The 15,853-nt window shown below is 44.8% G+C and overlaps 1 protein-coding gene across 2 annotated transcripts in view; it reads right to left on the reverse strand.

The window, feature by feature from the left end:
* The window catches only part of LOC115052943 (chloride channel protein 2), a 94,188-nt gene that overhangs the window by 57,501 nt on the left and 20,834 nt on the right, over positions 1-15,853 (reverse strand). For both annotated transcript variants that reach the window (XM_029517439.1, XM_029517438.1), the window contains exon 2: positions 5,021-5,171. In XM_029517439.1, the coding sequence (XP_029373299.1) occupies positions 5,021-5,171 (151 nt within the window). The remainder of the gene's footprint in view (positions 1-5,020; positions 5,172-15,853) is intronic.

Here is a 15,853-nt window from a genome sequence, read left to right on the forward strand (position 1 = left end):
GTGGAGGCCTTGGGTCGAGTATTTAGCGTACTTATTCAAGAAAATGCAACAAAAGTGTGGGTTAGCTCCGTGCTAAGGCCACCAGAGTTCTGACTTTCTATAAAAAAAAAATATAAATACATTTCACTAACTGTAGTCGAAAAGCTCCCAGTCTGCCTGAAGCTCCTTCACTGCTCAAATATTTGATTATTTTTGTTTAAAGAAGGAGTCAAAAGTCTGCGGATGTTTATTTAGCTCGTGTTGTTTTTTTTGTTTTTTTTTTACCGTCCAATTTTGTCTCTAATCTTTCCTAAACTGCTGTGACAACAAGTCAGACGGCATTAAGCAGGAAACTAAAGATGCATACTTTTAATGCACACGCACACACACACCTGGACACATGGTTGTCAGTGTTTGACGAGTATCAGTGTGTATGTGTGTGTGTTTGCCGTGACAAATGCGTCCAGTCCACAATTCCCCTGGACGAAGGGATGGGGGGGTATGTGGAAGGAAAGAAGGAAAGGAAGGAAGGAAGCAGGAGACGGAGAGGGGAAGAAAAGCTGAAAGGAAAATGGAGAATGAGGAGGAGAGTGTGCGAGCAACTGCTCGTCGCTAGGCGCCTGCCGGTCACTATGGTAACATGTGGCGCCATGCCTAGCTCCTGCTGACATCACACCTGTTGAAGTGAAATGCTGTGTGTGTGTGTGTGTGTGTGTGTGTGTGTGTGTGTGTGTCAGGAGGCTGTCACTGCTTATGTCATGGACTCCCAGCATCCCAGAACAGACACAGACACACACACAAACACACACACACACACACACACACACACACACACAGGTGACCACATCACATCATTAACAGACAAAGCCAGATTCAAGTGGAGAGATATTGAAAAAATTTTTGTTTCTGACAGAAAGAATCAGAGGAAGAAGGAAGAAGGAAACAGGAAGAAGGAAGAAGGAAGAAGGAAAAAGGAAAAAGGAAAAAGGAAAAAGGAAACAGGAAACAGGCGTGAAAGAAAGAGCCAATCAGGTCGATGTCACTTTGTTTTGGTAACTCCCATCAGATCACCAAGTCACATAAATAAAGCTTGACCAGGATTTGAATTGGTGCATCGCTGAGAGTGTGTGTGTGTGTGTGTATGTGTGTGTGTGTGTGTCCGCAGTCATGCATAAACACACACACACACACACACACACAAAAACTCAACTATCTCACCTGCTGTGAAAAAAATCTAATGAACTTATCGAGGTTAACAGTTCAACCGAATTATGAAATGATCAAAAATTATGTAGAAATAAATTTGGGGGCTGACAGGAAGCTCGGCCCGCAGAAGGAGAGAGTCCCCTCTGCGGGACCTCCACCTTACACCCAACTGTGCCGCAGTGAAGCTTAATGCTGCACCCTGCTGGCCCACCGACACAACAGCAGGCTGCCCCCCCCCCCAACCTGAGGACTCCACTGGTTGGTTGAACAGCCAACAGTGGGTGAAAACGCCATGTGTTCCTTCTTGTTTTTCCCATTTTTTCCTCAAAACGGAGCCTAAATGTTTCAATCTGTTTACGAGCAGATGTCTGAATTGTTCCACGCACATTCTCCATTCCAAATATTTCCCAGGAGAGATGAGCAGCTTTCAATCTAAGGAAGTGAAGAAAGGCGATGGTTTCGTTTGACATCGTTATTAAAATTTTATTCAAACGGCCTTGTTTTGTGTTTTAACTGCTTTCTTACAGAGAACAGGACACTTCCAGGTCAGAAGACAAACCAGCACCACCGACCCTGAAGGAATCCAAACTGGGTTTGGTGAAAAAGACAAAATCTGCCATCCTCCCACCAAACAGCATCTTCTGTGATCGTTCAACCCGAATCCTGCTGCTCCTTAAATCCTCTTATGACATCAGAGCCGCTCTCGGGCTGCTGAGGCATTATGTCGAAATGTTAAGGGGCCGTACAGCAAGTCTCTCACCTGCTGATTCTCCCGCAGTCGGGAAACTGCAGGAGCAGCAACTTTAAAGCAGCTTCACAGCACCGTGAATCATCCGCAAGTGTCTATTTTTCCAAGAGTGATTCAGCGACGGCCGCTTGGAGCATCTGATCTTTGGGGAACGAGCAGCTCTTTAGAAAAAGAGCCACTCAGCTTTTCCACAGTTTTGGGAGGGGCAGAGGTGCCCTGGCTGATGATGCAGGACCGAGCCGGGCTTTCTAAGTGAGTGATAGATGCGGAGTTTAGCTCGAGGGGAAGAACCGGTTAAGCCTTCAACGTCACCAGTTGACAGCTTAAAAAGATAAATAAAGAAAGCCAAAGCAAAGTAAATCAATTCAGAACTTCACAGGTATTATCCTGGTTCCTGGTTCCCGTTCTGAGCTTTTGTAGCTGTAGCAGAAAAGGCAATTGTGTTGTTGTTGTTGTTGTTGTCAATTCTTCTCAACAAATATGAGGCTCTTCTCTGCACTGATTAAAAAGGCTAAAAATAAATGTTTCTCTCTTAAGTCTTAATCTGAGTTGTTTTTTTTTTTTTATCTTTATCTTTATCTCTTAAATTTAAATTGAATGAATTTGTAGCTGTTTCTTTGATCACAATAGTTGAAAATGGCAATTTATCTGTGTGAGGAAAAAAGAAAATTAAAAGAAGAACAGATTTGGAATAATTATTTTTCTCAAACAGCTCCATGAAAAGTGGCACTTAATACATATTAACCAGAAACATCCTCCATACTTTAAGAGACGCTGCCTGTTGTTCAAGCTGCTATGCCATCATCACATTTCCCCAAGTAACCACAAACACACAAACACACAACAGAAACAATGACGACTACTGCAGAGAGAGAGGATGATGATGATGGTGACGGTGATGGTGATGGTGATGGGACTAAGATGCTGCTGCTGGCTGCAACACTCAGCATCATTAAGACAGCAGCACATGAAAATCTGGGGGGGTCACTGTGTATTTAGTGTGTGTGTGTGTGTTAGAGTCAGTGAAGCTGCAGCTAAAACACACAGCAGCGATGAAGACGAATGTGAGAGTGTGTCAGTTTTATATTTACATGTAAAACATCAACCAGTCGCTTCGTGCTTTAAGTCTGTGTGTGTCTGTGTGTGTGTGGCTGCAGAGCAATCCAAACACACACCTCTTCTGTTTTTAAAAACACATGGCAGTTTGGGGGCCTTGATCTTTCAGCGGCGAGGGAGGGTGTTCTTGTTTTGCCAGTTCTGCCAGCTAAACAAGAACAAAACTCATTAGTGAGATGGGAAGCGGAGGACACAGACACACACACACACACACACACACACACACACACAGACTCTGCAGCATTGAGGATAGTGTGTGATTGGTGCACTGGTCCCCTTCCAACAGCAGGGGGCGCCCTGTTTACACAGAACAGAACAGGAGGCAGCTTCAGAGGACAAAGATGCTCAGCAGAACTTCAGCAGTGACTAAATCCACTGACTTTTCTTAAACTCACACACCTGATCTTGCGCTCTGCCTCACATAAATATATTGTTGTCAAAACACAAAAAGAAAAGAAGATGTTTGTTTGCAACCTTCCCTCCAATAAGAAGCAGCGCTGGCAGGTCATTTCTTCTCCGTCAGAACGAGTCCTGCTCCTCCATCAGGCACAAACTGTTTCACCAGTAAAATGATTATACTGCGGAGGAAGTGATGGGGACAAATGAACACTGCTCTTTTATTGGAAAAGACGTGATGAAGAGCCGTTTTATAAGGATGGGATGATGATAAACTGCTTTATCATTCATTGTGATTTAAAAAAAAAAAAACACAAAAAAAACAGTTGTGACAAATTGATTACGGAGTCCGAAGTCTTTGTAAAAATATTGTGGATTGCAGCTATTTTGACTCAGAAGTTTTCACCTTCTTGTGTCGAATAAGTTCAGGCCGTATTTTCTTTTTGTTGAGACATTTGTCCCCCCTCCAGGTTCAGGCTGACCAATGCTCCCACAGTAGAAAGCACTAAAGCATTAAGTCTGTTTCAGACCAGCCAAAGTGCCTTCAGTGTTGCATTTCCAACACTAAAGTACTGTAGAAATGATGTCCCCCCTCTGGGCGATGGCTCAGGCTGCTTTATGGAGCGGATACTGTTTCTATTTCTTTTAATGGGGCAGATATAATGCACTATCTAATCCGAATAGTTATCCACAGAAGCTGTGCATGACTTTCCACAACAAGTCATGATGAAGACCATTAGAGGGAGCAGTATTTCTTTTTCTTTTTTGTCCAGCCAGCTGCATTCATAAAGCTGTGAACATGTTACAGCTGTCTGTCAGATTGGACTGCGTTGGACTGCATCAGACTGCGTCGGACTGCGTCGGACTGCGTCGGACTGCGTCGGACTGCGTCGGACTGCGTCGGACTGCGTCGGACTGCGTCGGACTGCGTCGGACTGCGTCGGACTGCGTCAGTGTCAGAAAATCCACTAAAAATCTGACGGTGTTCTGAATTGTAACAGTGAGCGTGAACACGTTGACCCACAGGTCTGTAAAGACACTCCAGGTCCGGCTTCGTCAGTTCTGACTGAGCTGGTCGTCAGTGATCCAACCAAAAGCGGCCATCTCTTGTGATTTTTTATTTCTGTGGTGTCTGAACAGGGTCCCAGTTATTTAGCCTCTTTGGGTCATCGATGTCACTCTAGTCGCTGCAGTCGTCGTGAGTCAGCGTGTGCGGCTTAAATCAAATCATTTGGTATCATTTGGTTCAGCTCATCGTGACTCTTTTTGTTAATGCTGAAGTGAAATCCTAAAGAAGAGATGGCTCTGCTGTCGCCAAACATTATGTCCTGTATGTTCCATCATTAGTTAGCAACATTCAGGCTGAACAATAATCCAGCACAGCTTCAACATCTTTACAACACGAAGACACACAACCGCTCACACTCACATTCTTACACTTCAGTAGTTTAAAGTCAATTAGGCTGAATGTTTGGACTGTGGGAGGAAGCCCAACATGCAAACAGCAACATCCTCTGATGCCCCTCAGATAATAAGAGTATCTGTGAGGAGTCGACCTTGTGGTTTGAAACTTACTGCGACACTTGGCGCAGCGTCCCTTTTCGTACTCCAGCAGGTCGAGGGTCCTGCTTCGATCGGCGACCGATCGCCTCTGCCCGCTCTCCCTCAGCCGAGCCGCCTCCTCTTTGGCGTACACACCGAGATCCTGTGTGTAGCGCCCATACATCTGCAAACGGACACAGTGAGAGCGTTAGATCGTGCACGAGCGGGTCGGTGCAAAGAAGACGAGGATGTCACATTTTTACAAAGGAAGGAAAAATAAGTGTGATATTAAAACAACCATCCTGGATCTAATAAAATAAAATACAAAGGGTGAGTTAAAAACAGAGCAGAACTGCTGACTGCTAATGTTTTCAGACTGATAATAACCTGGAAGGCCTCAGTGCCATCAGGGCCCGGAGCCCACCCTGAAGGTCAGAGATCAGCTTACAAGTCAGCGTGGAGGAACAACTTTAAAAGCAGTTGTCTTTTTCCTAAACTACACACACACACACACACACACACAAGTACACACATTAAAAAAAAAAAAAAAAAAGGCGTCAAGTCAGCAGTTCAAGAGACAGGAAGAGCCAAGTTTTGGACGCCGCCCAGACACCAGCGCCCCCACCCATCATGCTCCTGGGCGGTGGACAGGAATAAGGCCACTAATGACTTCCTCTTGTTCGCCCGTCACAACACGGCTCGGCGTATAAATTTGCCTCAGCAGGTCAATCGAGGTCATGGAGGCTGATTTCAGCAGTATGAGAGTTGCTGATGAGCAAATGTTTGTTTTTGAAACGCACAATAGATCCAATACATACATGCCTACATATTAATATTTACGGGTTGGACTATGTCACAACTGTGGCGATGTTGTTGTTGTTGTTGTTGACAGTGATGTTTTTGTTGCCACCTCTGTTGTCGAAGTGACTAACGAAGGCGGTTGGTAATATTCTTGCCCATAATTCAGACGTCAATGAAACGAAAACTGTGTTTAAATATTTAATATCAATGAAAGACAAAGTGTGGAGTGAAGCAGCACTCAGTACAGCGCTGTGAGGGATGATGGTTGTTGTTGTTGTTGTTGTTGTTTGTATTGAGCTCTCAGATTAGCACAGGACACCACCGGGTGGCTTAGCGTCCAGACGGCCAATGACCAAAATCACTCACCTGGTTAAAGACTGAGGTTATGAGGTAAGAAAAAGTGAGACAACTGAAACTGTAAGTGCTTTAATGTCTGCCCTTTTGGCCGACAGCCAGCGCTTCAGTTAATCCTCCACTTCAGCCGCCGCGCGTGGTCGTTTTCTCTGTGGTTAGTTAGCCATGCATGAAAAAAGTGAGCTATGAAAGAAAGAGCGAGTGTGCAGCAGGAACCAGATACAGCTGTGTGGACATTTGGTGAACAGAACTATTTCCAGACTTTAAACCAGCCAAAGGGGGAAGTTGACGAAGACTCACGTGTTTCATTTCACAGCTAAGCTTCTTAAAAATCAACACTCATTCGCTGCCTTCCTTTCTGCTTTGGGATGAGCAGCAGGAATCGGGCTATTCTGGTCACAATGAGCATAAACAATCATCAGGATTAATCTATAAATACGGCATGACCTTCACAAAACATGCATCGACTCTGCAGACGGACGTGGTTGTGTTTACACAGCAAAGCGGCAGGTACTTGGCCATTTCTCTGCCAAATACTCAAATGTCCGGATTCATTTCATTTCCACGGATGTCGGGATGAAACTGGCACTGCGTTTACAGGAACATGGCCCCCGTGGCAGTGTTTACACAATACACACACACACAATGTCACAGCTACACAAAGCCTCCCGATTTAATTGAGAGTGATGACAAAGATATGCACTTGGCACCTTATAAACACCGTCGGCAGTGCACACAAACACGAGGCCTGCCGGGTATTTTTAGCCACGCACACACACACACACACACACACACACACACACACACACACTATTGCACAAGTTTGTGTGGATTGTAAAGCTCGCCGTTCACTGATCTTTTATTGGGGTCAACGATCAGAGCAGGTTGACCGACGGCAGTTCAGGTGTGAAGTTATGGAACTGCCAATCAAAATGGAGGATCAAGGACGTTTACCTGAATAAACAGCAGGCGGCCGTACGCTGAAGGCTCAGACCTCAGCGTCTGAGCGTGTTTGACGAAGCACGCTGTGAAAAGGTCGACCGCCGCTGTTCCCAAACGCTGCAACTCCGTCTTGTGCAACATGTGTCCATATGAAGCATGCTTGGTATTTGTTAAAAGACTCGCCAATTGTGTTACGAGGGTCAATCTCTACAGACGTGACTCATCTGCGTTACACTATTTCTCAATTCAGTCCAAATTTGCAAAGAATGATGACTCTAAAAGAGGCCTGTAAACAATATTGATTTTAGAGTGCACTTTTATGTCCCCTCATGCCAGGCGTAGCTTTCAGTTGGCTTTAGCTTACTTAAAAATAGTGAAACTAATTAGTTAGCCTTTTAGCTTTAGAAGCTCAGATTCTCTCCTCTGATTGGCTAATTGGTTTCTGGTTGGTCAAACAAAATTATATCACATTTCACATTAACGCTCTGAGAAACCAAATCCTGCAAAGGTGGACGGTAATGGGGCGTCCTGAGCGCAGGCTGTGAGCGTTGGACGTCGTCCTTTATACGATAAGAACTTTTCGGATGATTTCATGGAAGGAAATTTGGGAGCAAACATTTCGGGAACCTCAACTTTCTGCAACTATTTATCAGGTTCGGAGACATGAAATACTTCTGTTGCTTTTCATGTGGGCAAACGAGTAAAACTTAATGAGTACATCTGATGACAGCTTTTTATTGTTCTTACAATGAATCTTCCATCTCCAACCCGCCGCCTCTCCAGACACAGCAGGCCTTTTGCTCTGCCTTTGAGTGTGGCGATTCAAAGAGGTGTACGCATTCTTTGTGGGCTTTGTGCGACCAAGTTAGTTTGAAGCTTACAGGCACATTTATATTTAACAAGTGTTTGGAAGCAGAAGGCACCGTGAGACGGGACTGTAACTCTGCTCAGCACGTTTGGGAAGACTCATTTCCAAAATCCGGGAGGAGAAAATTTTGCGACCATGTGCTTCTCGTCACTCGGCCGTAAGGAGGCTGCATGAGGCCAAGCACTAAGTTTAAAGTGCGTCACCTGCACCTGCTGCATGATTTAAGCCTTTAAGTCCGTCTTTTCCTGCCTATGTGTGCCTGCATGTCAGAAGCAAACAGCATTCCTCCAGCCTCCATTGTGTGAGTTTATGAATGAAAATTATTAGTTCGAAGTAGATCGATTCCTTTCAGGGGGGACAACAAAGCGAAGCGAGGTCTGAGTTGAGATCTCAGCGGTGGCAAAGGCCAGTCCAGCTCTTTTTGTTTGATGTAAAAGAAAAAACATTTCAATTTTCAAGTTGGATATTCAACAACTTAGAAAAGTTGCCAACAGGAGTCGGCCTGAGGACATCCGAGGACATCACAGTGACACAGCGATGACATTTTCACTGTCGTTCAAACACCCGCTCAACTTCATTCACATGATGCATTCGTAACCAGCACGTCAAGACAAGTAGCAAGAACTGAAACCTTTGCTCATGAATCCTTAAAAATGTGGAGCTGGTTGAAACTTAAAGCTACTTCTGAATTTAACAAAAAAAATAAAAAAAATTAATTGACCAGCAAGTCTCAAAATACCTCGCAGGATCCATGTAAAAGTCCAACATAGGACTACGGGAAGGAATGAACACAAATGGTGGGAAAAAGAGGAAAAATCAACAAGGGAAGCAGTTGAGGAACGATTTGGGGTTTCTGACATCAAATTCCAACCGCTGTCCTACCCAAGATGCCATTCTGAATGGCATTCTCGGCCGCATTCATGATCGCCAACCCTAAGTTTTAATTAAGTAAGGAGACTTCAAACGCGATGGAAACCCAAAAGACCCGAAAACAAGAGGGCAGAAATAGACCTTCTCAGAGGCAACCCCTTGAAACTTGCATCTGACCAGAGGAAGAAAACAAACAGACCCATCCAGAACAAAGACATTACTGGTTGAAAGCCTATCATTATGTTGAGCATAGTCAGAAATGGGCACTCGGCTGGGCCTGCCTGCCTGGGTTAATTGATCCCAGATGAACGGGATGTCCTGGACTCATTGTACTGGCGAAGGAGATGGCACTGGGAGGGATCAGGGGAAGACTCTGCACCAAGGTCGGATCGAAGCCGTCGCTTGCTGAAAAACTGATAAACAACAGTTAAAAGATTAACACGTCGCAGTTCAGCTCAGACCAAACCCATAAATACCCCCCAGGGGTCAGGCCACCTTCTTTATTGACTCTCAAAATAGGTAAGATAACAGGCGAGCTAGAGGAGCGACGTCAGTTCGAGCACCGTCCTTGAACCGTCGTGTTTGACGCAATGAAGGTCTTAGGGTTCGGGAAAAATCTACGAAAAGTTGGTTGGAGGAGGGAAAAGTCTGAGACGGCGTCTGAACATTTGAGGCGTCGCTTCAGGTATTCTACTTGAACTAGGAAAATTAAAATGACCTTCACCCTCCGCGATGGATTCACTGAGTGGTGACAAAAATAAACCTTTAAATGGTTGAAGTGTGACATTGTCTGGAGTTTAAAGAGACTTTGTGAACTTTGTCAAAACGCTTGGTTAAAAACAAAACAAAGTCATGGCTGGTACAAGAAACAGATCTGAGATTGACAGAATTTTGAAGAAAACGTCAGCAACATTTGATGTCTTTGGGAGATTTTGAAAGTCGGTAACAATTACAGAGAGAAAGCTGACGAAGACTTTTCAAGAGTGGCCAAAATGACCCGTCAGCGTTACAGAGCAAGGCTGTTCAAGTGGAAACTATTGGCTTAGCTTGTTAACGTCCATATTCTGAGTGCAGGACAGACTTCCGTTTATAATCTGGACGCTGCAGGGACCAATGTCTTCACAGCACCGTGTGAGCTCACGTCATCTGACACCGCAGAGCCAAACACCCAAATCTCTGTATGATGCTCTGAAAAAGAAACTGTGAGGAAACTGAGAACTTCAGTTCCTTTTTAATTCCAAGGAAATCTTTCTTTGCGTTGTAGAAACAAAAACGCACAAATGTGGTAGCTAGAATCCAGCAAGATGTTTGTTTTTTTATTTTACAGGGGTAAGATGGGGCCACTGAGAGGTTGGAAAAAAACAAAAGTCTGTGTGTGCACGAGTGTGTGTGTGTGTGTGTGTGTGTGTTTGTCATCTTTTGTGGCATTGCGTGTGGTTCGAAGCCAAATACAAGCAAGTCAGGCCGAGCGTAGTGAGGACCCCAAATGAGGGATCAAAAAGGCTGAAACATACACGAATGGGACCAGAAAGCTAAACACGGATACACACTCTTAGCGCGCACGCACACTGAGACACACACGCACACCCGGCTGCAGTCCAAGCGGTCAACCCCAAATGACGAGGAGCCTCGCTGCTCTTGCCCAGCATGCCACCACTCACTTCAGCTAATGAGCTCCCCGACAGCGTGCGTGCACGTGTGTGTGTGTCTTTGTGTGCATGCGTGCGTATGTGTGCGACAAAGTGGATAAAGCAGATTGCTTGTGAGTGGTGCAGTAAAAGGAGACAAACAGGAGATAAGCCGGTGTCCTCTTGTCCGTCAACCTTCCTTTTTAAAACAGTCATCCGTACAATAACAGGTGGGGGGGGGGCAGCTGGGAGGGGCAGCTTTTCCTACTGACTGCAAATGTGTCAGCACACTCGTGTGGGAAGGAAGGAAGAACAGAATCTGAAAGAATCATTGTGTAATTAATCTAACGGAGGGAAGAAAGGGTGAAGACAGAGGCTGTGTGGGACAGAGGAAGGAATTTCTCACCCTAAACTGGAGAAAACTGAAGGGAAAACACTGGATCCCTGTTAGTCTCTTTCTTTTTTAGCTTCAGATAAAACCTCAGAGTACAGCAGATCCAAATGTGGAGTCAAAGTCAAAGTCAAAGGCCACACGCAGTCGACAGGTCTGCATTCAGAGACAAAATCAGGAACTTTGTGATGTCACAACAAAGCCGTCCACACCATCGACCTTGGCTCAAGCCACGCCCACCCCATCAACGGCTTGTAGGATCTGGTTTCTCTGAGTGTTTATTTGAAATCTGATAATCAATAATGTACTCAGAAAACAGCGAGCCAATAGGAGGACAGGTGCCGATCCTCGTTTCTGATTGGCTGGCGGGCCTGTTGTTGGTCGAGCGCCGGAGAGAGAATAAAAAAATAAATAAAATAATAAAATAAAATCACACAGATGGTTTTTGTTTGGTAAAAATGATGGATATCAACGTCAAAGACCTTCAGCAGCAGATCCTGAATGACGCATAAATTCTCATTACATCGTTTACCGGCAGCCAAGTTTATTTCACGCTTCAGTTTGTTTGTGTCTTCCATTTCATCTACTTTAAACAATTCAAAATGCAAAACACACATTTGATTGTTTCTAATTTCACAAGTTGGAAATAAAGATTTCGCACACAACAAAGTGGATAAAACGAAGATCAAGAGTGAAAGCACGTCTGCTAAATTTAAAAGAACCAGATGTAGTATTTTTTTTTTTAATTCCATGCATTTGTCTTTACTCGCCAAAACCCTATACCCTGACTATATTTACCCATAATGCATCTCATTACACCTGTAAACAGACATTGTTGTGTATAATCTATGAATTTCCCCTTTTAAGGGCGACTCTTTCAAATTATTGACGAAGTTGGATCAAAGCTGCTTGTTTATTCTTACAACTCAATATAACAGAGGTCTGAAAATAAATAAATAAATAAATATACTTCTCTAAAGACAAAGTGCTGCAGGAGTGAGATGTGGAAGAATGTACAGTAAATAAAGATTTCCCAGTTTGCCTGTGGGGCACCCCGGAGGGTGGAGGGGGGCTACTCTGGAGTCTTATGTGTTTGTGCCAGGCTGCCATGCCAACCCTGAGGGCCTCTCTCACACCGGCCCAGACCTGGACAAACACACGGAAGAAAAGGAAGGAAGGATGGATGGATGGATAGATGGATGGACGGATGTCAGGAAAGAAATGAGAGGCAGGAAAAAGCCACCGGGGGGGCGAGCGAAAGAAAGGCGGCGTGGCAGTGACGGACAGAAGGTAAAGAATAAAAAGAGAGAGAGATAATGGGTTAATGTGTGTGTGTGTGGGGGGGGGGGGGGGTCGGGAAGTTTGGCACTACGTACAGAATCCATCCTGCAGTGTGAGCTGAATTTAGATTGTAACTGTCCATTCGGATGGGAAGAAGAAAACAAGAATGAAAGAGTGCAGCTGTGAAGACTGGAGGAACGGCAAGTGATTAATGATGGAGGCTCCACACCTGGCTGATGCTGAAGCCCTGACAGACACACACAGACGCACAACAGTGCCAACAATAAGGCGCAACACCCCCCTCCACACATGACTAACATCCACCCACATAATTATTCTGCCCAACCAGCGACTGTCTCACACAGGTCGAGCTAAACTTCAGCTGGAAAAGATGAGCAGCGACGCCGCACGTCAGAGACAGCACCGGTCTCTCCCTCTCTCCATTCGCTGCTCTGCTCTCTCGCCCCAGAAGTCAGATCTAATGGCGGGCTGGCAGCTGCACATTAATATTAGAGCCACGTTTTGACCGCCGCCGCAAGAAAGAGCCACAGATCCGTCACGAGTTGCTGATACTAACTTGTGAACTTGTGTGTGTGTGTGTGTGTGTGTGTGTGTGTGTGTGTGTGTGTGTGTGTGTGAGAGAGCAGCAGGTGCACTCTCATGTTGCCTCATTAAGAAAACCCATATTTACTCGGGCACATTCAGCTCTGCTGGCAAACTGCTCCCCTGATCTCTCCAAATCTTCCACTTCTGTCGCTCTTTGTCCTTCCTTCCAAGGTTTTAAAGACACACGCTGATTTCAAGGTCGAGTCACCTTTGGAACTAAAAAAAAATAAAATAAAATAAAAAATTGCAACGTGCAGCGTGACTTTTTTGCCGCCACAACGCATCAGGGCACCACGAATATCTTATAAAGTTATTCTGAAAATTACAGCGTGGTCGATATCCAAAAAACAGTAGCTGCAATTTAAACGGACCATAAATGAGGGCCTAAAAAAAAAAAAAAAAAGGCATGAAAAAGCAAAACAGTCTCAGGCCAGCGATCCTCAGCAGCCTCCTCTCTCGGGGCACTGCTGTTATCGAGTGCAGGACAACCTGGTTGTTAGTGTCGCAGCAGAAGAAACCACATTTGGATGGATCTGACCGGGCCTGTCAATCATGTAAAAGCCACGCCCCCCAAGCCATCCCCTGCTTTGTAGTAAATGTCTACCGAGGAGGGACATTTTCCCATAGACTTCAAGGCAATCTGACTTCTTTGTTCCAGCCCTGATGGACTCTCCACCACTGGATTCACTTTTCAGAATGAGGAGTGCACATCCACTTTTACAGTCGCACAATCTATACAAATCAAACATATTTAAAGTTTGATATGAAAACAGACCAGACCAGACGAGACCAGAGCCCGAGAAGACCGGATCCACAAGAGACCCAAAGAGCACGTCATCGCAGCCGCGGAGAAAAGGCCACAAGTAAAAGCAACACAAGCACAAGATTAACTCACATTTCTGAGCATAAACTTCCATAATGCTTACACACACTCACAGTCAGAATGAGGACACTGCAGCGAGGGGCGAAGGTGTCATGGTGGACAGATTCCTATTAGCGGAGCTGTTCAGGTGACACGGCTGACACACTGATTCACTGCGACTCAAACCACACTCAGCTCGATGTCGCACACATTCAAAGGGATGCCTGTCATAACTAAGCAGAGTAGATTTAATGAGGAATAAAAAAAAAATCATCTCCCCGCATGCTCGACGGCTGTTTTGGCATTTTGTTGTTTACTCCCCGTTCTAAGATTGCGTCAGTCGGCTTATGAATTCACTCCAGCTACATATACACACATAAAAATATATACATAAATATCCGTTTGTCGCCCTGACTGGTATTTAGCTGAGGCACACATCAGAGATTACGACACTAACGCCTCTAAATACTCTCAGAAATGACAGTTTCCAGAACCAGAGTCACCAGAAATAGCTTCACATTTACATGAAGGAGAGCGTAAAAATCAAGAAGTCTGCTCATAAATGGACGTTTCAGAGCAGAGCGATGAAACTCAAGTTTTAAAACATGGCCAATTAAAAAAAAAAAAATAACAACTTTGGAAAATTTCCCGTTGTTGTTGTTGTTTGTTCAGTCCGCAGCAGAATGTCTGTGCTGGTGCATGTGATGACAACTTTCTCTCCAAACTGGGAGCTCTCCACATCATTTCACTGCAGGCTGACAACTTTTCATTTTCAACCCTCTCCTCTTGTGAATTTTAAGGACTCGGTAACTCGACCTCCTGAGAGCCAGAATGTCACGCAGGTCACCAGATGTTCGGATAATCTGCATCACATTTTCCCTGGTTCAGGTCAGTTCCTCCTCTGGGTCCCTCATGTTTGTGCGTTTCACCTTTGGTTTGGAGGTAAACGGCTACAGTACGACAACACGCAGAACTCAGAGAGAACAACCAAACAGGTTATAACAAACCAACTGACCCAAAGATGCTGTAAAGGTTCATAATAGAGCTGACGAAACTGGGCGTATCTATAATGACCTTGTTAAAACGGTTGTATTGACGTCTATGGGAAAATGTCCCTCCTCCTCCCTGATTTATCTGCTCAGTAAACGTTTCCCTGATGAGTTTCTCTTGTTTTCAATACAGCATGATGTTGTGATGATGTCGTCTTTCTTTTTTCTTATAAATCAACTGACTCTCTAAAGATGAAATGGTTAAACTGTGGAGAGAGTTGCATGTTTGCTTATTCCTCGTTTTTGGAATAATGGCAGCGAATGGAGGATGAGCAGACAATGGAGTCCCAGTGAGGCTGAGATGAGAAAGACATTTCTGTACAATGACTCCCAGTGTTCGTCCCGGTTCAGCTTCTGCCTCTCACACGTGCTCAGTTGGGACGTGGGAAAGCACCGCCATGGCACTGCCCTGTACCTCCGCACAAACACACATACAACCCACACACAGAAACGCACAAGAGATCTGGGGACACACTGTTCAGCAAATTTATCACTGACATCTGACTGAGAAAACACAGCTGTGACAATAACTTAGCCCGACGATGTGGCGGGCTGAAGAATGAGAGACATAGAGAGAAAGATAGAAAAAGTAAAGAGAGAGCGAGGAGAGATATTCAGAAAGACACAAAACGAGGAGAGAGAGAGAGAGAGAGAGAGAGAGAGAGAGAGAGAAAGGGAAACTATGCAGGCTTGAATAAAGAATGAAAAAAAAAAAAACAAGACATGATTCAACAAGTGATGCGATCCTGCAAGAGGTGGAAGAGCGAGCACGAGAAGACATTATAGAGAGAGAGAGAGAGAGAGAGAGAGCTAGAAGGGATGAAATCAGAGAGTCATAACATAAACAGAGCTTCAGAGTGTGGGAAAGAAAAAAGATCAGAGAGCACACGAGAAAGTCAGATACAAACCCAGGTTAGAAGAAAAATAATACAAGTCTGACACACACACACACACACACACACACACACACACACACAGCTAGAAGAGGAAGAGGAGGAGGAAGATTGACAAAGTTCCAGCAGCTTTGTGTCAATATTTATAATGAAATAAAAGCTGCCTCAGACAATATCCAATTTACTAGTGTGTGTGTGTGTGTGTGTGTGTGTGTCCTAGACAAACTTGCAGCGTACAGCCGCATTGCACACCAGCAGCTACACCTCCCAGAGGCCCCTCACTTTGCTTATTAACTCTGTTTCCTTCACACTTGCAGACGG

Source organism: Echeneis naucrates, chromosome 13 (genome assembly GCF_900963305.1).
Source record: "Echeneis naucrates chromosome 13, fEcheNa1.1, whole genome shotgun sequence".
NCBI classification, from domain to species: domain Eukaryota; kingdom Metazoa; phylum Chordata; class Actinopteri; order Carangiformes; family Echeneidae; genus Echeneis; species Echeneis naucrates.